Genomic DNA, 27,072 nt, shown 5'->3' with positions numbered 1-27,072 from the left:
AGAGGATACCTGCTCCGTTAATCATGCATTACGCAGCGAGAGGAAAGCAGGGACACCTCAGCCTGCAGATGCTTTTTGCTCCGGTGATGTTTTGCTCCGCAATAGGAACAGGCAAGGTCCTGGGACAGCCGGGGGGGCAATGGGAATTATCAGCTGTGCAGGATGCAAAACCACACGGGACACCCGAAGCATCCGTGGTCCAGGCTCACACAGGCAGCTCTGATTAAATATGAAGAAGACTCTCTGTGGGTAGCCAAAAAATGACTTGGAATGTGGTCTTCTTGTTAATTTTACACTATTTACAAGGTTTTCCCGGGTACCGGCACCACAAATTCAGCCTCGTAGCTGAAAATAAGCTGTGTTCTTTCTGTATAACTGTTAATTGTTGGTATAAAGAAAGATGCGGGGGGGGTGGGATGCGGCTGGTGATTCGTGCACAATGGGTCCAGGGCGATGCGGCCCCGTCCTTGCAGGAATAACATCCCGGGGGTTGCCGGGAAACCAAGGGGATGCTCAGCAAGCACCCAAGGACCAAACACGAGTGTGGTGGGGGGAGCTGGAGGAGGAACGTCACCCAGACTGGCTTCAAGAGGGATGGCAGCAAGTTGTGAACACAGCAGGACAAGGGAAAAGGCTCCTCAACCCCCCGTGCGTCGCGCAGGACCTGGAAACCCTCCTGTGCATCAATAAACACACGCTTATCAACCAAATGTCTTTGTGTACCAACAAACCAGGCCGATGAAAGTTCCCAGAGGGCAAGAGATGTTTTCTTGGGATAAATATCCATTAAATAAACAGCTGAGAGGTTTCTAGGACTGTTGGAGGTTTCCTGCTCATCCCTCTCGACGTTGGTCTCCGTTTCTCATCATTGTGGCACCAAGGCAGCTGTTCCCCCCACTCATCCGTAAGCAAAAGCTAAATTGCATTTGTTGTTTTGCAGCATGTTGGATGCAAAGTTTATTACTCAACATCAAATCACATTTGCAAAATGCACAGATGCGGCACTTTAAACCCTTCACCTCTGCGTCCTCTCCGGACTTGACACATCTTTATCCATCTTCAAGCTCACTTTGGGTGTTTCTCCTTCCCGACTCCGTCCTTTACTCCCTGAAGGGTTTGCCCAAAACTTGCTCTTGTGGCCCCAAAACCAACAAGCAACAGGCACCCCCTTTCCAGCATGCACAGGTTTTGGGTGCTCAAGCAACGGTCTGACTTCAACCCTAAAATCCCTGACCCCTGCATCCTGCTACAGACCCCCTGAGCAGCTTATCGTGTCCCCACGGGCCTCAGTTTCCCCTGTTTCAAGCAGAAACCAGAGTTCACCCCACCCAACCCACCTCTGAGCGACGATGGTTAAATGGTGAAGGAGCAGCACCCCTGATGCAGACACCCAAATCCCTTCCAGGGGTGGGAAAACTTGCCATACACCCAAAACCACGCGAGCTGGTGGGTGCCACAGCATGAGAAATGGCTGCTTTTACTTCCATACCCTTAATAAATTGATGCACTTAAAGGTGATGCGCAGGTTTCAGCTCTAATCCTCTAATTGGGCTGCAGGATCCTCCTCGTGTTTCGGTGCAATAGTTTCATCTGCCCGTTATTTGGGAGGATCGGAACGATGTGCTGGCACCGTCTCCCTCCCGCACAAGTTCTTCTCCTTCCCACCTTTGCAGCACCAGGATCCAGGAGCAGATGAATCCCTTAAAAATCCTGCTCGTCTCCTCCGAGCTGACACATCCCAGAGATGCACCAGCATCAGCGCATCTTCAGTTCATGTCCTTAAAGCAGCTCTTTAGCTTTTCCATCCCGAGCATCAAGGAATACACGACAAGCAAACCGCTGGTTTGCACCTTAACCCATTCATCTCAATTTGATTGCTATTTTTCCAGCGTTAATTGCGGCTGGCAACAGGCTGATGCACTCGGGGAGCGGGCCAGGCATCCCCTGCGCTCAATGCAGCCAAACACAGAGCAAATTCCCACTTCCCCGAGCTCGTAATCTGATTATAAAGCCGGACAGACAGATCCACAGGAAAACAAACCAACGGGAGCGACACGAGCCCCGGCGCTGCTGCTGAGGCTGCGGGGATCCAGCTTTGGCAGCCTCGGGCACCGTAAATCCCCATCGCACAATAAACACCAGGCACGCCGACGGCCCCGATTGGAACTTCACGGCCGCAAATGTCATTAAAGCCTTTTCTTTTTTCTTGCATAGAGGAGCTATTTGAAATGCATTCCTCAAAATACACCCCGTTTTTCTGATATCCAGAGAGATATCTAGGCGCATCTGGAGTCTCTAGGAACCGTGGGGTCCTTGCTGCTCCAAAAATATCATTGGATTTGAATGGTGAGATAAGTGTGCTATAAGCAGGTCACCCAATACCACCGATAGATACCGCGGATACCTGATGCCCACTGTGGTGCCTGGGAACACCACGGACGCTTTGAAAACAACCTTGTCCCGTGCCAGCCCGGGCAGCCAAGCTCAGTGTGGGAAGAGGTGACATTTCCAGCTCAGCCTCGCTGTTCCGCGGCCACACGAACATCCTGGCTTGAAGCAGCTGATTCTTTGCAGGATGAAAAGAAGGGATGGAAAGGGATAGAGGATGCTGCTAAAGCACAGCGAGACGGGGAGTGATAGACTCATAGAATCGTGGGAACACAGAATCATTTTGGTTGTAAGAGACCCTTAATATCATCCAGTCCAACCATAACCCACCCCTGGCACTGCCTCATGTCCTGAGAACCTCATGTCCGTCTGTCCAACCCTCCAGGGCTGGTGACTCCAGCACTGCCCTGGGCAGCCTGTTCCAATGCCCCACAGCCCTTTGGGGAAGAAATTGTTCCCCACATCCAACCTCAACCTCCCCTGGGCAACTTGAGGCCATTTCCTCTGCTCCTGGCGCTTGTTCCTGGGGAGCAGAGCCCGACCCCCCTGGCTCCAAGCTCCTTTCAGGCAGTTCAGAGATCAGAAGGTCTCCCCTCAGCTCCTGTTCTCCAGCTGAACCCCCCAGGTCCCTCAGCCGCTCCCATCACACTTGTGCTCCAGCCCCTCACCAGCTCCGTTCCCTTCTCTCCACTCGCTCCAGCACCTCAAGGACTTTCTTGGTGTGAGGAGCCAAAAACTGCCCCCAGGATTTGCAGTTTGCCCCCCCCAGGTCCCAGCACAGGGACGGTCACTGCCCTGGGCCTGCTGGCCACACTATTTTTGATCCGCTCGGGTGCCCTGATGCTGGAAGCGCTGCCCAGCAGCACAAACCAATGGGAACAGATTGGGCATCACCAAGAGCCGCTCTCCCCATCCCCAGCCGTGTCTGGGGGTACCGCAGGCTGCTGACGGGGGGGCAGCGCCTCCCGGGCTCACGCGATGGAAGGATGGCATGGAGAGGCAAAGAAAAGGGGGGGTGGGAGGTGAACAGGGTGATAATCAATCCCCCTGGCAAAGCGAGGGTGACAGGGGGGTGACAAGCTGCTGAAACAGTGGGGAGCAGCCCAGGCCGGGGGGACAGCAGCAAGTCGAGGTGTGCGGACGAGCAGCCGATCTGTTTGGAGCGTTTTCCCCGCTGATTTTAGAAGACGTCAACGCACAAAGTCCTTCTTGTTAATAAGAGACCTAAGCATACACAAGAAAGGCAAACTGTTCTTTCTGTTCCTCTACAAGGGACGGCCCCCCCAATAAACTGCCTCACACCCTCTGCCCCAAAACCACATCGCGCAGAGCAAAACCGAAAACTGTGGCTTTGGCAAGCGGGTGCCAGCACCCCCATGCCCACACAGGTGCAGGGTCACTGGTGTTTTCCCCTTTCTTCGTCTCTTTTCCCTCTTCGCATTATTATGTTTTATTTTCCCAACGTCCCCAGTTCATCTTAGTCGCCTCTATTCCTATTTCGGGTCGTCTGCTCTTTCTCCACCATGATTTTGGTGGCACGGGGTACAGCAAAACCATCCTACACTCGCCTCCCTCCGCTTCCAGACTTCTGTAGCTAAATCCCCAATATCTGGAGAAAATCAGGCACCCAAAACAGGGAGAAATCCAGCACCTAAGGCAGGGAAAAGGGGGAGAGGAGCTGCGACCTCCTGCCCACGGCCAGAGACCTTCCCCAGAGCAACGTTGAGACCACGACCACGCAGCTCGAGGATATGACCAGAAAAGCCCCCAAAAAGCTGTAACTCATCATGTTTTACCCAAAACATGTTGTGTTACAACAAGACAAAGCCCCTTGGTCTTGGGGAGTCAACCCCGGCCCGCAGGCTCCAACGCATGGAGCTCCAGTGCAGCATCCAGCGAGCGCTCCAGTCTCTCCATCTTCTCCATCTCTTAAATCTTTTCAATTAAAATCATACCAGCTGTCTGATTCTGCTCTTCATGTAAAATTTTGCAGCTGAAATGCCTTTTGTTTTTCCCCCAGAAATGGGAAAGGAGTATCCAAAAAACCAATATATTGCATGTGGGTCTTCTAAAACAGAACACAAAAACTACAAAATACAGTTTTGTTGAGAAACGTCATGAACATAGAAAATCAGAACAATTGTTTCCACTTACCCAGAGCAAAAATTTGTAATAAATTGCGTTTTGCCTGGAGTTGCGAGGAGCTCGTTGCTGCTCCCCAAGGAAACCCCCACGGAGAGGCCCCGCGACCCAAACGCCGCCCCACGCTCTCCAAGGGCTCGTTTGCAACCCCGGATTTCTATGCGCAATGTTCATTCTTCATTTGTCGTGACAGCAGCCCCAAAAGTCCTTAGGTTTGGATTTTTCTATTCAAAATTCAACAGCTCAAAGGCAAAAAAGCCCAAGTGAGGAGGATTTGAGGCCGTTCCCAAAGCGCGTTGGGTGCCCCGGTGGGTACCAAGGATGCAGGACAAGATGGAGACGTTGATGTGATGCCTAGAAAACGCGATGGAGCACCAGGCACAACATCTCCCCGTCCCTTTCCGCAGCCTCCCGGAGGGTTATATCAGCTGAACACCCCAGATCTCAGCCAGCTCTGTCTGAGCAAGCTGGGAGGAGTGGTGACACTGGAAGCTGTGCTGCCATCCAGAGACCTGGACAGGCTGGAGAGCTGGGCGGGGAAAATTTAATTAAATAGAACAAGGGCAAGTGTAGAGTCTTGAATCTGGGCAGGAACAACCCCAGGTTCCAGTGTAAGTTGGGGAATGACCTATTAGAGAGCAGTGTAGGGGAAAGGGACCTGGGGGTCCTGGGGACAGCAGGGTGACCATGAGCCAGCACTGGGCCCTTGTGGCCAGGAAGCCAATGGTACCTGGGGTGGGTTAGAAGGGGGTGGTCAGTAGGTCAGAGAGGTTCTCCTGCCCCTCTGCTCTGCCCTGGGGAGACCACACCTGGAATCTTGTGTCCAGTTGTGGCCCCTCAGTTCCAGCAGGACAGGGAACTGCTGGAGAGAGTCCAGCGCAGCCACCAAGATGCTGGAGGGAGTGGAGCATCTCCCGTGGGAGGAAAGGCTGAGGGAGCTGGGGCTCTGGAGCTGGACAAGAGGAGACTGAGGGGGGACTCATTCCTGGGGATCAAGATGGAAAGGGGGAGTGTCAGGAGGATGGAGCCAGGCTCTTCTGGTGACAACCAGGGACAGGACAAGGGGCAATGGGTGCAAACTGGAACACAGGAGGTTCCACTGAAAGAGGAGAAGCAACTTGTTTGGGGTGAGGGTGGCAGAGCCTGGCCCAGGCTGCCCAGGGGGGTTGTGGAGTCTCCTTCTGTGCAGACATTCCAACCCGCCTGGACACCTTCCTGTGGAACCTCATCTGGGTGTTCCTGCTCCATGGGGGGATTGCACTGGATGAGCTTTCCAGGGCCCTTCAACCCCTCACATTCTGGGATTCGGTGATTCTGTGATTTTTAAAAGATGAGCAATGAAAAAAAAAACAACAATCCACATCTGTAATTTCTCAAATGAGCAGCTTTGATTTCCAGTTAATTAAAATCAGATGGAACAGACTCAGTGCACCCACGGACCGAGAGCGTGACAGAAAGCTGGGCCATTAATTAGTGCCTAATATGGGGTTCAACAGCCCCGCAAACCCAACAGGAAAATAAAAAGCCATAAAAATGAAGTCCTTGGCAGAAGGTGTGCACCGCCGGTGGAGCAGGAAAGAGATGATTTCAAAAAGCCACGAGAGGAGAAGACGACAATGGCATTGATGCAGGAATGTGGAACCAGACTGCAGAAATGGCATTTTTTCATGGTTTTAAGTGGTGCTTGAAGAGGACGGCGTGTCCAGGCCTGTCTGTGAGGTGAGGGATGTGTTGGGGGAAAGACTCGGAGCATCACCGAGCTGGAGGTTCCTCTAAACCCAAATTCAAGATTGGAAGCTGCGATTTGCCCAACGCCCCCATATTCAACGTCAGCACATTCCCACGGAGGCAGCTGCAGAAAACCCGGCCCAGAGCCCTCCTTTCTTCACTTCCACAAATACCAGATTCCTCCAAAACACTGTATGGAAATCAGCAGCTCTTGGGTTGTGTAACTTCTTATACTAGTGGGAGGAAGGAAATTATCTGATTGATGAATTTTAAAAAAAACTGTGGAAAAATACAATCTGTGAGATTCAGAGCTTGAAAATACCAGTGCAAGAAACAGAAGAGCAGATCTTAGGATCCTTCCGACCCCTGCGCTCGCCGGTTTTACACCACCCATTGGGATGGTCTATCGGTGACAAACCCAACCGCGACGCCAGGTCACCCTGGGACACCGGAATGAGATCCATCCCATGGAACATGGGACATCTGCGATGGAGACACTTCCACCTGAGCTACTCGCCTTGTGCTCTCCTTACAGACAGAGCGAAGAAAAAGGTTTTTTTAGAGGAGATTTTGCCAGATCTATTTTAAATTCTTATGCTAAGATAGAGTCTAATTTTGGGGTTTTGGGGTGTCGCGACCCCTATTCCACAGACAGCACTCAACCAGCTTTTGTTCTCTGTCTCTTTTGCTCTGTCTCTCCTTGAGGCGGCCGGACCTCCAATCCTGGGGCAGTTCTGGGCTCCTCACGCCAAGAAAGGCCTTGAGGTGCTGGAGCGAGTGGAGAGAAGGGAACGGAGCTGGTGAGGGGCTGGAGCACAAGTGTGATGGAGCGGCTGAGGGACCTGGGGGGTTCAGCTGGAGAACAGGAGCTGAGGGGAGACCTTCTGATCTCTGAACTGCCTGAAAGGAGCTTGGAGCCAGGGGGGTCGGGCTCTGCTCCCCAGGAACAAGCGCCAGGAGCAGAGGAAACGGCCTCAAGTTGCGCCAGGGGAGGTTGAGGTTGGATTTAGGAACAATTTCTTCCCCAAAGGGCTGTGGGGCATTGGAACAGGCTGCCCAGGGCAGTGCTGGAGTCACCATCCCTGGAGGGTTGGACAGGTGGACACGAGGTTCTCAGGACATGGGGCAGTGCCAGGGGTGGGTTACAGTTGGACTCGATGATCTTGATGGTCTTTTCCAACCAAAATGATTCCGTGATTCTATGACGGCTCCATCTAACGCTCTCAGAGCCGTTTGCCAACAGCCTGTCCTCACCAGCCCATGGTGGCACTGGGAGGTCGCACTAAAGCCCAGGGCTGGTCTCAGCAGATACCAACCTCTCCAACCACTGCATAAACCATCAAATCCTAAAAGGATGAAACCACACAGACTTGTTCATCTGCCAGCACAGATTCGCAGGTGGGATGCTGGATTTATAATGAGGTCAGTGATTTCAAGGCAGCTTTTAAACCACCTGAGAGAAAGATACAACAGCGTCTACATAAATGCAGCAATGACTTATTCTTCCGCTTGCCCAAAAAACTCTTCAACATGGATATTTCAGAACCAGGACAACACCTCATGATGCTTTGGTGCAATTTGCCATATGGAGCTGGTGGCAGGTCCCAGCGGCAGGAGGGCTGTAGCCACCTCCACCACATCTACAACCAGCCCCAAGAAATGGACACTCCTGACAGGCAACAATCCAACTCTGTAACGGGGCTTCAGCCTGGTCATCCCACACTCAAGCAACATTAGAATCATGGAATCACAGAATAGTTTGGGTTGAAATGACCTTTAAAGCTCATCCGGTCCAACCGCTGCCATGAGCAGGGACATCTTCACCCAGATCACCTTCCGTGGCTATGGGCTGCTCACCTGTTTTGGCTGCTCCTCCAGCTGGTATTTCCCCTGTTCTCCCACACAGAGGATAAAGATTTCGAGGGCAGGAATTTTATTTGGCTTTTTTTAACTTTTTGCTTATTTTTTGAAATATGTATCTAACCAGCAACAGGCACAACCAAGTTCCTCAGGACCCCACGACGCAAATACATCCCTAGTCTTGTTTTAACCCATTTGACCCTTACTATAATTTGCAAAGAACGTATTCCAGCGTTGCCCTCGTCCTCACCAACGCACTCAACCAAATGGCAACCGGTGACATCCTTCCAAGTGAGGACCTCAGGGAGGACGGACAAGACACGTGGTTCCCTTTAACGAGCCTAAGACATTAATCCCCGTTAACACTCCCATTTTCCAGCTGAAGAAGCGCAATGCACAACCACAAACGCTTCTGCAACTCCTCCTGGAGTGGATTAAGAAGTTCGTTGGCATCTTCTGAGCGGCCATAACACGCCGCATGAACGCTCGTAACCCAAAAGCAACCAGAGTTGGCTTCAACCGATAGTGGTTTCGTGCCCCATGGTGGTTGACCAACTGGTGGGTCTCTTGAAGGACTCTGGGTAGACCTGATGTACCATCAGTGTACAACAGCACCAGGAGTACAGGTTAAGATCCAAGACACCACTCCTTACTCCAATCAACAAACATCACTTTGGCAAAGTTTATATGGAAAACTCTATTTTTCTGCATCTGATGAAACCCTTGTGCGGCGGCGAAGGGCTCAGAGGAAAGCGCGCTGCCATGAAACAGAAGGAAAAGGGCTTTTCTTTCTGTCTTCACACCTTTTAGAGTTAAACATTAATGGTGTCGAGATGTCTTAAGTAAAAAAAGGCTGGTTGTCTGAACAATGTCAGGAAAAATTATATGGTGCTGAGCGAAATCAAAATTAATGAGCACTGAATGCTGACAGGAGAGAACAGGCATAAGGAGCCGAGACTTTTTTATAGTCGACGCTGAGATCAGGCAGGTAGAACATTTCCATCTTGCTGGGGGAAGGAATAAAGGGAGGAGAAAACTTTAATCTCAAATTTAATTCCTTCAAAAACTGTGTCACCTCTGCACGGCCAAATCTGCAGAGATGAGAAAGGGCTACAAGCATCTCCCCCCCCGATTTTAATGCAGCCCTGGCATAGCCTTCCCTCTCCTCCTGCAGGCATAAAATACATCGCAACACCACTTTAACGATCCGACTTAATTAATTTTGCAAAGAATTAGACTGTCTTTTCTCAAGACGTAGCAACTTGAAGCCCTGCGTGTTCAAGTCCAAGAGAACTTCCTATTAAAAATTCACTCGTGTCGACTGTTAAACCAGCTCGATGCTCAAGTTGCATGGGCACGGCCAAGATGCGAACGGCACCGGCGAGAAGCCGCCGGCCAATATGTGCTCACAATGCAAAGCTCGAGCGCGGCGAGGGGGGAGCGCAGGCGGCTCCTCCAACCCGACTGCCTTGTGTCTCCCACCTGTCCCTCCGCGGCGGCAAAGGGACGCTTGTGAATCTGCAGCCATGGCGGGGATCGACTTGCGCCAAAGGGATCTGTTGGAGGCCAAGGGAAATGTTGTGGTGCGGCATAAATGAACTGAAGGGTGGATGGAACACGTGCGCATGAGTGTGATCAGTAGGTGCACGTGCAGCTCCAGGCTGGGAGATGCCCCTGGGGGGACAGGGATGGGCAGGAATGAGCCACATGGTATGGGAAGCTACAGAATCCCAGAATCCCAGGGGTTGGAAGGGCCCTGGCAAGCTCATCCAGTGCAATCCCCCCATGGAGCAGGAACACCCAGCTGAGGTTACACAGGAAGGTGTCCAGGCGGGTTGGAATGTCTGCACAGAAGGAGACTCCACAACCCCCCTGGGCAGCCTGGGCCAGGCTCTGCCACCCTCACCCCAAACAAGTTTCTTCTCAAATTTAAGTGGAACCTCCTGTGTTCCAGTTTGCACCCATTGCCCCTTGTCCTGTCACTGGTTGCCACTGAGTAGAGCCTGGCTCCATCCTCCTGACACTCCCCCTTTCCATATTGATCCCCAGGAATGAGTCTCCCTCAGTCTCCTCTTGTCCAGCTCCAGAGCCCCAGCTCCCTCAGCCTTTCCTCCCACGGGAGATGCTCCACTCCCTTCAGCATCTTGGTGGCTGCGCTGGACTCTCTCCAGCAGTTCCCTGTCCTGCTGGAACTGAGGGGCCACAACTGGACACAAGATTCCAGGTGTGGTCTCCCCAGGGCAGAGCAGAGGGGCAGGAGAACCTCTCTGACCTACTGACCACCCCCTTCTAACCCACCCCAGGTACCATTGGCTTCCTGGCCACAAGGGCCCAGTGCTGGCTCATGGTCACCCTGCTGTCCCCAGGACCCCCAGGTCCCTTTCCCCTACACTGCTCTCTAATAGGTCATTCCCCAACTTACACTGGAACCTGGGGTAAGATGAGAAGATGGAGGCACATGGTATGGGAAGCTACCCAGGGGAGGAGGACTCACGTGGTATGAGAAGCCACCCAGAGAAGATGGAGCCACATGGTATGGGAAGCTACCTAGAGAAGATGGAACGACATGGCAAGGGAAGCTACCTAGAGAAGACAGAGCTGCATGGTACAGGAAGCTACCCAGAGAAGTTGGAGCCACATGGCATGGGAAGCTACCTAGAGAAGATGAAGCCTTCTGGTATGGGAAGCCACCCAGAGAAGACAGAGCTTCACGATATGGGAAGCTACCCAGAGAAGATAGAGCTGCATGGGAAGGGAAGCCACCTAGAGAAGATGGAGCCTCCTGGTATGAGAAGGCACCCACAGTAGAAGGAGCCCTGTGGTATAGGAAGCCACCAGAGAAGATGGAGGCTCCTGGAATGGGAATCCACCCGCAGAAGACAGACCAAGCCACACTGGTGAAGACTGATGGCTTTCTTGTTGATCTGCACAGAGCCTCCTCAGGAGGACCTCACCTCCAAAATGAACTTTAACTCTTCCAGTGCAACCATCACCTACAGAACTGTGGGTGCAGCACCAGATGCTGGATGTTCCCAGTGGGTACATGAAGGCGGAGCCCTTGGGTGCTCCCTATCCCAACATGGGAGAACGCCTGGGAGAGCAAGGAACCAGGCTGAACATCCATCCTTCCTGGAAAATACTGCAGAGACCCATGTGATGGAGTTCTGCGCCTAGGAACAAGGTGCAGCTACCTGCAACTAATTTTTTAAGGACCAAATCCATTATTTCCAGCACTTGGGTTAGTCCAAACTATTCCCTGTTCCCATAAGAAAGTGTCCACGCACATAATTCACTGTCTCAGCACAGCAGCTGCACCAAACCCAGAGCAAACACCAGCCTGGAGAACCTGATCCACCACTCCAGCATTCGTCAACCCTGCTCATTGTAATATGGACTTAATGAGTTAAAGGGTAGTTATAGAATAATAGAACAGTTTGGGTTGGAGGGACCTTCCCAGCTCCCCCAGTGCCCCCTGCCATGAGCAGGGACATCTGCACCAGCTCAGGTTGCTCAGACCCCCGTCCAGCCTGGCCTGGGATGTCTCCAGGGATGGTTCAGCCAACACCTCTCTGCCCAACCTGGGCCAGGCTCTCACCACCCTCAGCGCAAACGATTTCTGCATCATGTCCGGCCTGAATCTCCCTCCTTTAGTTTAAAACCATCACCCCTTGTCCTGTCACAACAGGCCCTGCTCGAAAGTCTGTCCCATCTTTGTTACAGGCTCCTTTTAAGTAATTAGGTGAGACTGGAGGTTTAATTAATGAATGAAAACCTGTCTTGGAAGGCGGACTTCCCAAATAATCAAGGGCAGGAGGAACGGTGAGAAGTATAATTTCAAACCATCCAGATGGCGTTGTTGGTTCTCAACCCAAGGCTCTGGTGAGGCTTTAAGTGCCACCAACCCCCCCGGGATGAAATCATGGGGCTCGGGGAGGCAGAAGAAGCCAGATGAGGAGCTCGACAACCAGGCACCGGGGAATAAAGCGGCCCCGGAGGGAGAGAGACGGCTCCTGTGTCTCTCACGCTCGTGTCCCGGCAAGTTTGTTTGCTTTGCCCAACCACAGCGCTCGGCACAATAAAAGCCATTATCTCCTTGTACAAATCTCCCTTTATTTCCTCTGCTCACAGGAGCGTTAGGAGGATTAAGGTCTAGAAAAGTTTGTTCAGGGGAAGATTGGAAATGAAAACAGTCAGACTTGCATTGCTGACTCCAAGTATGGGGTTTTTTTCCCTGTAAGAAAATAGGTTTATGGTGTTAGTTCTTGCTTTTTAGGCATGGAAATGCTCGCACCGCCGGCCGCTCTCATGGGTCAGTAATGAGATGGGCACTTGCAGAGATGCTTTAGGGTGAGTTTGCCTCTGAAACCCCTCTTAGATGGGACTAGGTCAGATGAGACGCCTCCAACACGGCTGCTAGAAGAGACGTGCGATGGGCCTCGCTCATCCTGCTCCTGCAACCAAAGGGATGGAGCTCATGGGATCCACGAACCCACTGCTGATCACCAACCAAACGAACCGGAGTCCAGAGCAGAGGGAGGAGAAGCTCCCAGGACACAAAATCCTGCCCGGCTGCCATCCCGGGGGGAAGATGAATCTTCAAATAGGTTTTGTCCATCTCTACAAAGGGCAAGAAGGGCCACGAAAAGGGTTTGGAAAAAAGGGGATGTTTTTCCTCTTCCTTTCCAAACTCTCTTAAAAATGAGATTGAATCGAGGGAAAAAACACAGAAAAAAGGAGTCAAAAAAAGCGAATCTAAAGCAGCAGAAGGCAGGAGGAGGAGTGATTTCTACAGGTGGTTTATGAGTTCCCGCATGATCCCCACGCCTGTTACATCCTATCAGATCCTCTTCTTACGGCGAGGTGCTAAAGGATTTATTAGTTCTTGACAGTGTGAGATGTTTAAAAGCTTGAGGATGTAATAACCAAATGTTCACTTGTTAAAATAACGGCACCGTTTGGAGAGGTCTGTGCAATTCTTAGCAGCCTCCCCTTCCCCTTGCTCTATATTTAAGTTGCCAGCTAGATTAAAACTGTCAGGGCAGGGATGCGAATCTTATTGACATGCTTTGTAGGTGGTACGGCTCCATAGAATAAACATATAGAGGGGATGCTGCTGCACAGGCAGAGATTTTTATAGTACTGACCCGGGGGAGCTTGTATCTGAAATCAATCCCTGATCGAAAGCGGATTATTCCAGAAGATACAGAGACAGACTTCGCAACGTCTGCGGGGAGCGCGGGATGCAATCTGGTTAACGTTTCACCTCGCAACCGAACTACGGAGAAGGGGAAGGCGTGAAATTCCCCACACCCGCCCCAGCAAACTCGTCACCCCTCGTGCGCGAGGTGCAATTAATTACTCTGATAACGGGGAGGTTTCAATCCCGGGAAGGGCGTAGGAGGGAATGTGGGGCAGGGGTTTCAGGCGGATGCTCAGGAATCAAAGTGAAGATTCTCGCCCCGACTCTGCGCTGGCACAAGTTGCTGCCGTAGGTGGGAATTTCACTCTCGAGGCATTTTTCAGAATCAAAATGTTCAGATTTATAGAGATGGGCCAGTCTGACTTCCTGAAGACCACAGAGCCATCAAGGTTAACTTCTCTAGCAGCCAGCACTTCCCATTCTTCTTAGTGTTTATAGCATCACCATCACGTCCCCACTCCATTTCCCCCCCTTCAAATCCATTCAACAGAGCTCAAGCTGCAAGACATCTTCTCCAGCCTCTGGCTCTGGATCTTGCAATCCCCTTCCAGCCTAGGCTCCCGTTTTGTCCCACCACCACCACCCACACGTAACGTCACCCAAGAGAAGCCCACCTTGCTTTCCATCGCACCCCAAGTTCACACCGGCTTCGCTTCCAGGATCTCCACATCTTCTTGAATAATTTTGTACGTCCTTTCACATCCATGAAGATGTTGGACGGCACTGAGATGTAGCAGAGACTCCCCAAAAGCTCCATGAAACTCGATTTTAAGAATAAAGGCGTTTCATCAAGATGAGGGGAGGTCACCAGTGTTCCTCTGGCACCCGAGGTAAGATGGGCAAAACACACACCAGCTCAAGGGTGGGTTGACCGAAAAGAAGACCAAATGGTAACAAAACTACCCAACTGCTCTGCTAAACTGTGCTAATTTCTCCCAGATTCCGCTACTTGAAGGTCATGCACTCATCCACCAAGAACATGAGCTTTGGCTACAAGTTGGAGATGCCTTAATGGAGGTGACAAGAACAAATAACCACCGTTACCTCCAGTATACCATGGGTGGTACCAGCAACAACCTAATGCTACTGGTAAGAAAAATCATGTCAGTCTGGGCCAATTCACTCAAGAAAAATCAACTTTACTTGGAAGAAGTACAGAAAAGAGCTGTTGGGTTGATGAAAGGAAAGGTGTAACTACTTGACACCAAGATCCTACGAGAGCTTGGTTTGTCGGATAAGTCAAGTGAAGGTAGAGAACAAGAGCAACAACTTCATAAAAATATATTAGGGAAGAGTCATAATTGCCAAACCGAAGAAAAAAAAAAACAAATTAAAGGGCAATGTTGGCACAGAAACGATCCGAAACTCATTTCCACCCAAACCGAGCAGGTGGTTTCATGCTCTTCAGGATCTCAGAAGGATTCCTGGAAGGATGAAGTTAAACAGCTCAAAGGACTCGATGTGTTTGTTCTCTGTTTACCTTGGCCCAGCCCCACACTTGAGGCCTTTCAGGGGGCACCTATGGAAGCCAAGGAGGAATTCCCCATCCCCGCTGGCGTCTCATGTGCCCTCCAGGGCTCGGTTGTTTGTCTTTCTCTGGAGCCCTTGAACAAATGGGGCAAGATTGGCCACCAAGACGGGATGGACATGGTGCCAATCCCCCCCTGCACAAGCAGCTCCATCGGGATCAACCCAACCACCAGATTAGGGAAGAATAAAGAGTTTTCCCATCTGTAAGAGCCAGCAGCGTTGGTCAAGAAGGTCCTTCCTGACCTCAGGGATGAAGGTGGAGGAACCCGGAGCCTGCCAAAGCAAAACTCCCCTTTTCTGACCTCCCTTGAAGCAAACGAAATCAGGGTAACTCTGCTAAAAGTCAATGCATTTGAAGAGGAGACTACAGCACCAGGCTGACAGTTGTAGCCTGAAGACATTCCAATCTAATTTTAGATTTGACACAAACCTTAATGTGGTTTTAATTAATTAAAAAAAAAATCCTTTAATTAATGTAAACCCCTTAAAGCGGTTTTCATTTACTCCATTTCCAGGAGACGTTTCCACTTATATCGCTCCTCAGCTGCCGTTCTGCCGCTTGCTTTTGTTCTTCAGTCAAACCTCAAATGTTGCACCTAAACTTCTCTTTATAATGCATTGTTAGCCTTTAAAGTTGGGATGCTTTGAGCTCAGACTATTTCTTGAGCCTTTGCTTTAATAGTTTTCCAAGCAATGGCGTTTCCATCTCTTCTCTGACTACGCAAAAACTCTACAACTTGTTCTTCCACTGCATGAATGTCCTCTTGTGGGTCTACGGGAGGATCTCTGTGTTGACTCAGCATATGAAAGTGACCAAAAATTACACTTGAATTCTCTAAATCCTGTAGTTTCTCTCAATTTCAGTTTCACACAAGGCAAAGGTGGTGGTGATGTCCTCCTGGTAGCAACACCCACCTTGGGCAGCTCTCCAGGCCACCAAGGAAGGAGCTCAGATGTGATGTGGGAATGCAGCAGGACATCCCCAGGGTCCAGATCCCCTGGGACCTCTCTCCCCTTGGCTCTCCTGATGGCAACCGGTACTTGGTAGAGCGGCTACTGGCTCCTGTCTTCAACCTGCTCCATCTGCATGTCCAGCCCGGGCACCACATCAATGTGACCATCGCACACTGCGTCCAGTTTTGGGACCCCAGTGTAAGACAAACTGGAGTGAGTTCAGTGGTGGCCACCAAGATGGTCAGGGCTGGAGGACTGATCCTGAGAGCAGAGGCCAAGGGAAGGGGTTTGCTCAGCCGGGAGAAGAGATGGCTCAGGGGCACCTGACAGCCTGCCTGTGCCTACAACAATTGTAGAAGCATTTTGGTTGGAAGAGACCCTCAAGATCATTGAGTTCAACCATAACCTAAATCTAGCACTAACCCACGTCCCCAGGGTCCTCATCTATACATCTGTTCAACCCTTCCAGGGATGGTGACTCCAGCACTGCCCTGGGCAGCCTGTTCCAATACCTGACAACCCTTTCCATGAAGAAATATTTCCTAATATCCAATCTGAACCCTTCTTGGCGCAACTTGAGGCCATTTCCTCTTGGAGAGGAGTTATGGAGGTGCTGGAGCCAGGTTCTTCACAGCAATGCATGGTGAGAAGATGAGAAGCAATGGGTGCAAATGAAGCAAGAGATGTTCAGGTGGGACAGGAGGAAAATCTTGTTCATCGTGAGACCAGCCAAGTCTTGGAGCAGGTTGCACTTGTGCTTCTCCATCCTTAGGGGCTTCCAAAGCCCAACTGGGTAAAGCCCTCAGCAGTCTGGGCCAATGCCAGAGCTGACCCCGCTTTGAGCCCACTTGTCAAACACCAACACTATCTGAAATGGAAATAAGCTTGATGAAAATGAGGTGGTTCCAGCTGCACAGAGACATCACCAACCCCCAGTAAAACGTTCAGTTTCTCCAAAAGGACACTGGATTACAAGACGGGAAAAGGAAGAGCTGAAAGAGCATTCAAAAATATAAAATGCAAGGAATAATGCAAGGATAAACAAGGCAGAGCACGTTATGCAGAAGGTACTTTCCATCAGCGGAGTGGAGGCAGCAGCTCCAAGGACCTGAGAAATTTAACCAGAAACTGGAAATACTGCCTGGGATTCAATGCACGTCAAGAAAGATGCGTTCGAATTGGCGTCGGTAAAAGAAGGATATGCAGACAATTCAGGAAGATCCTAAATGAAAAAAAGACTAACTACATTATCCTGGCAAGACAAAACCAAGTGAGGGGGAAGGTCCCAAAGGCTCCATCCCCTCCTGCACTGGGGATCTCCAGCTCCATTGCAGACACAGTAACGTGGACTGGGGCTGGATATTTCCTCCAAGGTTGAAGGTCCATGCAGAGCCCAGGGGCTGCGGCCACAAACCCCTGTGGACTGAGGGTACCGTGGGAGCCTGGAGCTGGGCAGAAGAAACCAGCTGGTTTAACTGGGCTGCACCAGGCTCCTCTGCTTCGGGGCAGAGCTCACCAAGGGGCCTCGGCTCAGCTTCCACACACCGCACGCAGCTACTCGCTCTGTGGTTTCATGGGAGTGATTTTATGATCTTCACTCATGTACCACATCACTTGGCTGCTGGGACAAGAAGGGGCTCTTGACTCGGTGCCCGAGGACAATGTCTTCTCCTCCCCGAACCTCACGCTGCTGTCACAGGCCGTGGGAGAAGCCTCTTCCCAGACCACTGCTAAATAGCAAGCCAAAGGCTTTTTTGTTCTCTTTTGAAAGCTCATCATGTGTTGGCATCCCCAAAGCCAAGCAGAACCTCAGCATTTGTTCTGAAGAGGCTTCCAAATGTCCCACTGAGGACCCAGGACCTCAACATGCTCAAAGCTGTCCATGTATATCACAGAATAAACCCGGGGCCAGATCTAAGCATATGACAAGACAGCAGGGAAACTTAATTAAAGGAAAGCCACTGACAGCCCAGTGATTGTGTGCAACAGAGCAGCCAAAATCAATAATTATTTCATATACTTCAATTAATGAACCTACTGTATTTACCCAAAAGGATAATTACTTCCCCAAGTAGGTTGACTTCCAAATGGGGGGTGGTCTTCAATTCAGGGTCCTCCTCTTTTTGGGCTGATGTGCCCTATGGACAAAGCAGCACAGACTTGCCTGAAGAAGCCTGTGTCCCAAAAGAGGACACTTCCATGGAGTAGAGGAACAAGCTGTGGAATTTTGGTGTAATCTGACAAGAGACAGAAATGCTCTTATCTCTGAAACCTCTCAAATTATTAAAGTAAAGGCTCAAGAAATAGCCTTCTCCTCCTCCCCGCCCAAGGTAACTGTGCGGGTTAACACATTAACGTTTGAGGAAGCAAGCTAATTCTTCACCTAGGTCCCTTTTAAAACATCCTGATTCAGGTCACTATTCTGTAGAATTATTACAGAATAAAATGGCATTAATTAAGATCAGATTTTTAAAAATTTTCCTTATCCATCTATAAGAATCAATTCAGCAGCTTGGGCACAGAAAAGCCAGGATTCACCGGGGCCGAAGGTGCCACACACGGGGTCATACGACCCTCCATGGTCACAAGAAGCTTTGTACTGAAGTCAAAGCAGTGACTTGGGGTCCTTCAAGAACCAAGGCGAGTTGCACAAATCCAAGCAAACACAGCACAAATCCTTCATTTTGGCAACTACGGAGTAAATCTGCCGGGCGTTTTGGACCTCGTAGGAGCAGAAACACATGAGCATCACCCCAGGTGTCCTGGCGATGCCGGGAGCCGTGCGGCGGATGCTCCTGGACCAGGTACCTGCCGGCTCTGCGCACCGATTGCTGCAGAAGCCGAACATACGGCGGCTCAGCGGGAGAGACGTCAGCGATGAGCAAATGCCGGGATCCGGGGGAAGGAGGTGCCTTGGATGATAGAGTCACTGGTGATGCCTTCGGAGCTGTTTCAAGGGCAACCCTCTGCGGCTGTTTGAGTTTGTATGCAGGGGAATGAAAAGCTCAATGCTACGTGATTTATTCTGTTACGGTGCTGGATTTATACTCCTGCTCTGGAAGGAAACAAAGCAGCCTATCAAAGGAGAGGGTTTCGGGGAAAAGATCATCTTAAAAAGGACACTTGCAAGGTTGGGTGCTCTACAAGAGAGATGAGATGCCTTTCAGTACATAAAAGATAGGGAAAGACTTTTGAGCAGGGCCTGTTGCAATAGGACAAGGGGTGATGGTTTTAAACTGAAGGAGGGAGATTCAGGCCAGACATGATGCAGAAATTGTTTGTGCTGAGGGTGGTGAGAGCCTGGCCCAGGTTGGCCAGAGAGGTGGTGGCTGAACCATCCCTGGAGACATCCCAGGCCAGGCTGGACGGGGCTCTGAGCAGCCTGAGCTGGTGCAGATGTCCCTGCTCATGGCAGGGGGGACTGGAGGAGCTGGGAAGGTTCTTTCCAGCCTAAACCACCCTGTGACTCTATGACTCCTCTGCTGGCTCCCATTCCATCAGATCTCTGCATGCTGCTCATTGCCCCTTCCATAAGCGAAAGGTTATTGCCATCCCAAAACCTGGGTGTTTAATTGAAAAATTCTTCCAGGGCATAAAGAGAAATACTTTTCCAGAGCCTACAGAGTGTGGTGTCATGGGGTGCTGGATGCTGAGGCTCTGCCTCTCCTTAGGGCAGGGGTGACCCCAGCCTCTGTGAAGAGTAGACATCAGGCATTCCATCATGTGGTGATCTGCACGTCAGTGCAGCTTTTCCAACATCTCTACTCATTTTTGTACTTTGCTGTATGACCAACATGACTTATTTTTACATTTGCAGCCACACATCAGCTGCCTTCCTGGTGGCAACTGAGCCTCCTCCCTGTCCTGCAGCCTCTTGACTCCATCGCATCGCCGCCACGCTGCCTTGGTGGCTTCTTCTACCACCTCTGCTAACCCTACAAGCCAAAAAGCAACGCACGTTGAGCAGCAAAGCTGTGCAGGTTACTGCCATCCATTGGGCTTTGACCACAGCAGCACTTCTCTGAACTAAAACGACCTTGAGAGAGCTCACCTGCACGTGATGGATGGACACCAGCTCCATCTCACAGCGGGGGTTCCGCAGCAGAATAGAATCACAGAATCATTTTGGTTGGAAAAGACCCTCAAGATCATTGAGTCCAACTGTCAACCCACCCCTGGCACTGCCCCATGTCCTGAGAACCTCATGTCCGTCTGTCCAACCCTCCAGGGATGGTGACTCCAGCACTGCCCTGGGCAGCCTGTTCCAATGCCCCACAGCCCTTTGGGGAAGAAATTGTTCCCCACATTCAACCTCAACCTCCCCTGGCGCAACCTGAGGCCGTTTCCTCTGCTCCTGGCGCTTGTTCCTGGGGAGCAGAGCCCGACCCCCCTGGCTCCAAGCTCCTTTCAGGCAGTTCAGAGATCAGAAGGTCTCCCCTCAGCTCCTGTTCTCCAGCTGAACCCCCCAGGTCCCTCAGCCGCTCCATCACACTTGTGCTCCAGCCCCTCACCAGCTCCGTTCCCTTCTCTCCACTCACTCCAGCACCTCAAGGCCTTTCTTGGTGTGAGGGGCCCAGAACTGCCCCCAGGATTGGCGGTTTGGCCTCCCCATTCCCAGCACAGGGACGGTCACTGCCCTGGGCCTGCTGGCCACACCAGTGCTGGGACCAGCCAGGATGCTGGTGGCCTCTTGGCCACCTGGGCACACGCTGCCTCATGCTCAGAAGACTCACCCCAGGAGGGAACCTCCAGCATCCACGTGCTGGGCACAATGTCCATCTGAAGGCCAAGAGGAGGGGACCCACACACAGCCCTGAGGAGCCCAGGAGGGACTCTTGGAGAGACCTTCTCCTTGCTGACCTCCGTGCTGCCCAGGGGACACTGGTGGCCTTTCCTCCTCCTTTCCCCGGCCAGCAATGCCCACAGACACAGCCCAGGCCCCGCAACTCAAACCACCCAACTCGAAAAAGAAAAAAAATCAAGAAAACTTTTTGTGGGACGGACAAAAGCTGAAAAATTAACTGTCTGGCCTCTTCCTCCGCTGCGTTTATTGCTGTCTTGGCAGATGAATGTCAGGTTGCTGCCACAGCCGCAAACCGCGTGTTCTGCCAACTGTACATTACTAACGTTGGAAGGTGGCCAGCCCTCGGAATCTTTTCTAAAAGCATTTGCTTCATACTTTAAATAGCAGCCCGGCAGGCGGGGGATGGGAGGGAGGACTCGGCCCCTGCGTTCGATCCATCTGCCCGCTCCTCTGCGCCCCAACCGCGGGGACAACCCACGCTGGACGTGCAGGGGGGGGACAGGTGGGATGTGACCCCCAAACCCCGCGTTCGATCCATCTGCCCGCTCCTCTGCGCCCCAACCGCGGGGACAACCCACGCTGGACGTGCAGGGGTGGGACAGGTGGGATGTGACCCCCAAACCCCGCGTTCGATCCATCTGCCCGCTCCTCTGCGCCCCAACCGCGGGGACAACCCACGCTGGACGTGCAGGGGTGGGACAGGTGGGATGTGACCCCCAAACCCTCCCGGGATGTGACCCCCAAACCCCCCCGGGATGTCCCCGATCCCCGGGCGCTGCCACCTGCCCCTTCCCAAGCTCCCCGGCTTTGCGCCTGGCGTGTCATTAATTAAATTAATAACAGGACGTCGGCTGTTTTTTCAGTGAAATCTGCTGCGCTGCGAGGTTTAGCGTTATTTTCCCTGGTGCTTATGGCTTCTTGCTTATTATTGGGCTGAAGAGCATTATTTGCTGGGATCTGTTTGATTCTCTGGTTTGTTGGGACGTCCTGAGCCTGCTGTAACACATCACTGCAAAGCCCAAGCTCCCCGGCTCTGTTCTCTTACATTGAATCACATCTCCCAACGAGTTTCATACCGTAGAATTAGATGCGACACGGCCACGTGTTGCAGGATATGTGGCTGTTCACAACACTATAGCTACAAAACCACGTCCTCGGAAGTTAGCAAATATTAATCAGGTTTATGGCTGAGAAACAGAGAGGAGGAGGAAGGACACGGGAAGGGAAACGCAATGTCTAACACTTCATACAACTACAAGGACAGAAAATTGTCCCTGGCCACAAATATCCTGACTTTTCGCCGTATTTCTCCTACCTCCTCATGTAAAATGCTCTTGCAGCAAACTGCTAAGAACAAATACAGGTGAAGTTTCTTTTCTTTGATAATTTGGCGCCGCATGAGATAAGCCAGCAATACAGAGCAAAGCTCAAGGCATCGTATTTTAAAGTAGTGCTTGTCCTAGTTAATGTTCAGCCCTGTGGTGCAATGTCAAGGAAACTAATGAACAGTCAAGCGGCGGCGAGCAGGAACCCAGGCGTGCTCACCCGCTACCAAACGCCTTTCACAGCCCGGGCACGACGTGAATGAAACCCAAAACCGGTGGGCCCAGTTCACCGGGAAGCCCGGGCAGCCGGCGGAACGTGAACCGAATGGTTTGCCACTGTGTTTGCCCCCAAATTCTGTGCCTAAAATAAGAGCGAGCTGGGAGGATCGACAGCAGTGCCCGGGTTAAACTAAAGGAGAGGAGATTCAGGTCACATGAGGGAGAAATGGTTTCTAATGAAGGGTGGTGAGAGCCTGGCCCAGGTTGGCCAGAGAGGTGGTGGCTGAACCATCCCTGGAGACATCCCAGGCCAGGCTGGACGGGGCTCTGAGCAACCTGAGCTGGTGAAGATGTCCCTGCTCATGGCAGGGGTGGGACCAGATGAGCTTGGAAGGTCCCTTCTCACCCAAACCATCCTGTGACTCTACGGAGTGCCCACCCATGTCCCAGCCATGGGGTTTGGGCAAAATTGAACATCTATTATCTGGCAACACGGCTCCACTCGGAGCGTGCGGTGGGAGCTCTGGCAAAGGCAGCGCTTGACGGATGCCGTGCCCTCAGCGTGAACACTGAGCGGGACTCACCTTGTGCACAAAGGACGAAGCATTTGCACGAAGGACAAAGCATTTGCACAAAGGACAAAGCATTTGCACAAAGGACAAAATGTTTGCATGATGTGGAGCAAGTTGGAGCCCACTTGCAGAAGTTCCTGGAGGGATGCTGGGGTTGCACCTCAGCCCTTCCCCTCTGCATCACTCGAGCCCTTTGGACTTCCACATTTCAGTCTACAAGTTGACACTCAAGGTGAATTTTAACCTTTATATGGCTTCTCAAGCACCTCATCTCCATTTGCTGGTGACGGCACCGTATTCACCGGCAGGAGGTGGATGAACTCCTCCTCTAATCTCTTTGGTTGGCAGGAGAACAGATCTGACAAGGGTAGGTGGTTCTGCACCGAGTCTTGCACAGCTTGTGGCAGAGCTGTCTGTCCTTCACCTTACCCGGCCGTCAAATGGGGTTTCTGCCCACGGTTTATCGCAATATCGCTGATAAGCGCTTAATGGGCCTGATCCTGAAAGCTTAACGAGCACTTCTGATTATTTAATCTAAGGAGTAATTGCAGAATGAAGCATGAACACAAAGTGCCACCTTGCACCAGAAACAAAGGTGGTACCTCAAACAAGCCAAGCGCCGGAGATGCAACATCCCCTTCCCTATTAATGCTTCTGTAAAAGCGGGAGAAGGAAAACGATCGCAAATGGAATGATTACGTCCTGATTTTTCACTAATTACATCCCGATTATCGGGTGCAATTGGGTGCCAGGAGAACCCGTGGCCTTACCTTGCTCCAACCTCTTCATCTGCTGGATCTGATCAACCGTCTTCTTCAGGATCTTGCATTTGTCAGGTTTGACACTCAGCGTGTCGATGTCCCCGATGTTTGCAGACAGCAGCTCCGCCAGCTCCTCCAAGTATTTGTTCTCCTGCTCCCGTCGGCGCTTTTCATTGCTGTTACAGAAAGAAAACAAAATATAAGTCATATTAATGGGGTTTTTTCCCTGCTGTTCAGTCTGGTCACACTTGGGTACTGGATAAGAACCCAAAAATATAAAGAGTGGCCAAAGTGACAACCGTGTCATAATCCGAATAGCTCCAAAATACCGGGGAGTTCGTTCAGGATTTTGTATGTATTTTTATGCATACAAAAATGAACAAAATTAATGATACATAGGGCTAGCCAGATACCCCCAAAAAACAGATCTACAACATTCAGGACTCTGCCTTCCTCTTAAAAATAGTTATAACAAAAATCATCAAAAATAGCCACTATTCCAGCTGTTGCCAAGTTTAATCCTCAATTCACACGTCAAGGTTAACAATATTCACCAGGGTTCACCAGAGTGAAAACCTGAATCGACGGTGACAAGAGGAAGATGAGAAATATTCATGAGATCTCCCTTTTTGCCGCAGTGAAAGCAGATTTTCTATCAGCTCCCGGCGGCTGTGGAAGCCAAACGCTCTCCCACCAACTATTCCTACATTCTGGGAATGGAGAATATGTCATTTACGTGCTATGACATGGCACCGTGGACACTGTAACATATTCCTCTACCAAAGCACTATAAGAATCAAAGCCACCCAAATGAACTGTGTATGTGGGATAGACACATTTTCCCTAAATATCTTGCTCTACATCAACCACGGGATGAAATGAGGACAGTGCAGAATGCCCAACATGGCTCTGTACCGGTTGTGATGCCTTTTGGCAGGTTGCTACAACTTCCACAGGACACCCAGCGAGAAGCATTGCCTGAAAATCCCTGTTATTTACTGGACGCCGAGAAGCTGCTGAGATGCTTGTGGTCATGGTGAGATGTTCCTGGCCCCACCGCGCATGGATGGGCTGAGAAAACACGGGTTAGAAAAGCCGATTCCAGAAGTCCAGCTCGGTAGACCTGTGTCCCACCGCATTGAGCTCTGGCTTGTGCTACGTGGCCAAACAAACTCCACCAACAGCCAAAGGCTTCAAGAAGAGCGTGAATATACCCTGAGAACGCTGCTGAGACCCTTCAGAAACCACATGTGACCAAAAGGGGATGGAACAACCCCAGCCCTCCCCTCTAGGAGCTCCTCAGGCTGCACAGATGTTTCTTTATTTGTTCCTAATTCCCCTTTATTAGCTCAATATCCAGGTCTGACAGGTCGATGTTGTATCTTGGGGATTGTTCTGCTGATTAAAATTGCTTTCCCATGAAAATATCTGATGACTGCAGGGCTGAATCTCCGTGAGGAACCTCCCCTTGGCTCCCACGTTCACCCTCCATCATCTCGCTCCTCCTTAGGGCTCCGGAGTTGGTGCAGGGTTTGGAGAGGAAGCTGTATGAGGAGAGGCTGAAGTGCCTGGGTTTGTTCAGCCTGGAGGAGACTGAGGAGACCTCATCGTGGTCTACAGCTTCATCAGCAGGAGCAGGAGGGGCAGGGTGAGCTCTTCTCTCTGGGACAGTGACGGAACCCAGGGAATGGCAGAAGATGTACCAGGGTTTAGACTGGACATGAGGAAAAGGTTCTTCACCCAGAGGTGCTGGACACTGAACAGGCTCCCCAGGGAGGGGTCACGGCCCCAACCTGACAGTGTTCAACAAGAGACTGGACACCGTCCTCAGACACACGGGGTGACCTGTGGGGTGTCCTGTGCAGGGACAGCAGTTGGACTCCATGATCCTGGTGGGTCCTTCCAGCTCAGGACATTCTGTGATTCTGATTCCTCCTGCCCACAGTGGTGGGGCTGCCCAGTGGAGCAACAGGAATCCCGCATCCTACTTGAACTCAGCGGGGAAGCAGAATTTAAAAAGAAAGAAAAAACAAAAGGCAAAGCCAGCTATGAGTGTGGAGAATCACGGAATAGTTTGGGTTGGAAGTGACCTGAAAGGTTGGGTTGGAAGGAGTGGAGCATCTCCCGTGTGAGGAAAGGCTGAGGGAGCTGGGGCTCTGGAGCTGGACAAGAGGACACTGAGGGGGGACTCATTCCTGGGGATCAAGATGGAAAGGGGGAGTGTCAGGAGGATGGAGCCAGGCTCTTCTGGTGACAACCAGTGACAGGACAAGGGGCAATGGGTGCAAACTGGAACACAGGAGGTTCCACTGAAAGAGGAGAAGCAACTTGTTGGGGGTGAGGGTGGCAGAGCCTGGCCCAGGGAGGTTGTGGAGTCTCCTTCTCTGCAGACATTCCAACCCGCCTGGACACCTTCCTGTGTAACCTCATCTGGGTGTTCCTGCTCCATGGGGGGATTGCACTGGATGAGCTTTCCAGGGCCCTTCTAACCCCTGACACTCTGGGATTCTGTGACCTCAAAGCTCATCTAGTCCAACCCCCCAACAAGCCATGTTTCTGCTTGGGCCACCTCATGAAGTCCTCAAGCAAGACCTTCTATGGTGCAACCTGGAAGCTCCTCTGCAATGGGCTTGGGCAGCTGCAGGAGCCCTCACGTCCCTGGCAGGGGCTGCCGAGGGGTGACAAGGGACAACAGGCGGCAAAAACAGCTTAATGGATGTAGGCTGGATGTTGATCTGCTGCAGAAGTGCTGGGTCCAGCCATGGACCTCGGTCTCTTCTAGCGCAGGTATCGGTGACACCCGCGCTGGCACGTTCCCCAGCAACGGGCAGGCAAATGCTTCTCGAGTGAGTATTTTAGTTAAGTCAAATTAATTCCTCGCTCTCCCCCTGAACAAAAAAGCAATAGCAGAGGGGAGAAGAAAAAAACCCCTTCTGTTGTGGGTGAGCTCATTTCATGAAAACCCTTAATGTCGCTGTTGCTGTGGCAACTTTCAAATTGTAGGAGGGAGAATTGGCCAATTTTCCTTACATAAAAGCATCATGAGAATATTACAGCAGTGGGCTGTTCTTTATGACTCCCAAGTATCATCAATAGCAATAGTTAAACCTTCCAGATTTTAACAAAGGAGTTTTGAAGTTCCCTTTGCTCCGGAGGACGTTCCGGAGGGGCCCGGTCAGGCCAGGGAGGAGGACGAGGTCCCTCCCCAGAGTGGCCAGTGAGGAAAGGCTGAGGGAGCTGGGGCTCTGGAGCTGGACAAGAGGACACTGAGGGGGGACTCATTCCTGGGGATCAAGATGGAAAGGGGGAGTGTCAGGAGGATGGAGCCAGGCTCTGCTGGTGACAACCAGGGACAGGACAAGGGGCAATGGGTGCAGCCAGTCGGGACACGGTCTGAAAGAAGGAAGATGCAGAACGGGTGAGGATTTTGGTAACATGCTTCAGCTCCAGAGTTCGGGGTTGGATGGTCAACCCAATGACAAGTACGTGAGTCAACACATCCAAAAATGCCCGTAGGTGCTTTGTGGATGTAAAAGCTCACGGTGCTTGGACAGGAAGGAGAATCCTTCATCCAGAAGTTCCTGCTTCT

The 27,072-nt window shown here is 51.4% G+C and overlaps 1 protein-coding gene across 4 annotated transcripts in view; it reads right to left on the bottom strand.

The window, feature by feature from the left end:
* NCOA1 (nuclear receptor coactivator 1) overlaps positions 1-27,072 on the bottom strand; it is a 188,033-nt gene that overhangs the window by 41,569 nt on the left and 119,392 nt on the right. For all 4 annotated transcript variants that reach the window (XM_082049703.1, XM_082049704.1, XM_082049706.1 and 1 more), the window contains exon 4: positions 23,493-23,659. In XM_082049703.1, coding sequence (XP_081905829.1) covers positions 23,493-23,659 — 167 coding nt within the window. The remainder of the gene's footprint in view (positions 1-23,492; positions 23,660-27,072) is intronic.

This window comes from Streptopelia decaocto, assembly GCF_964273445.1.
Source record: "Streptopelia decaocto genome assembly, chromosome: 3".
NCBI lineage: Eukaryota > Metazoa > Chordata > Aves > Columbiformes > Columbidae > Streptopelia > Streptopelia decaocto.
Note: the sequence above shows the minus strand (reverse complement) of the source record. Positions and strands in the feature narration are given on the sequence as shown.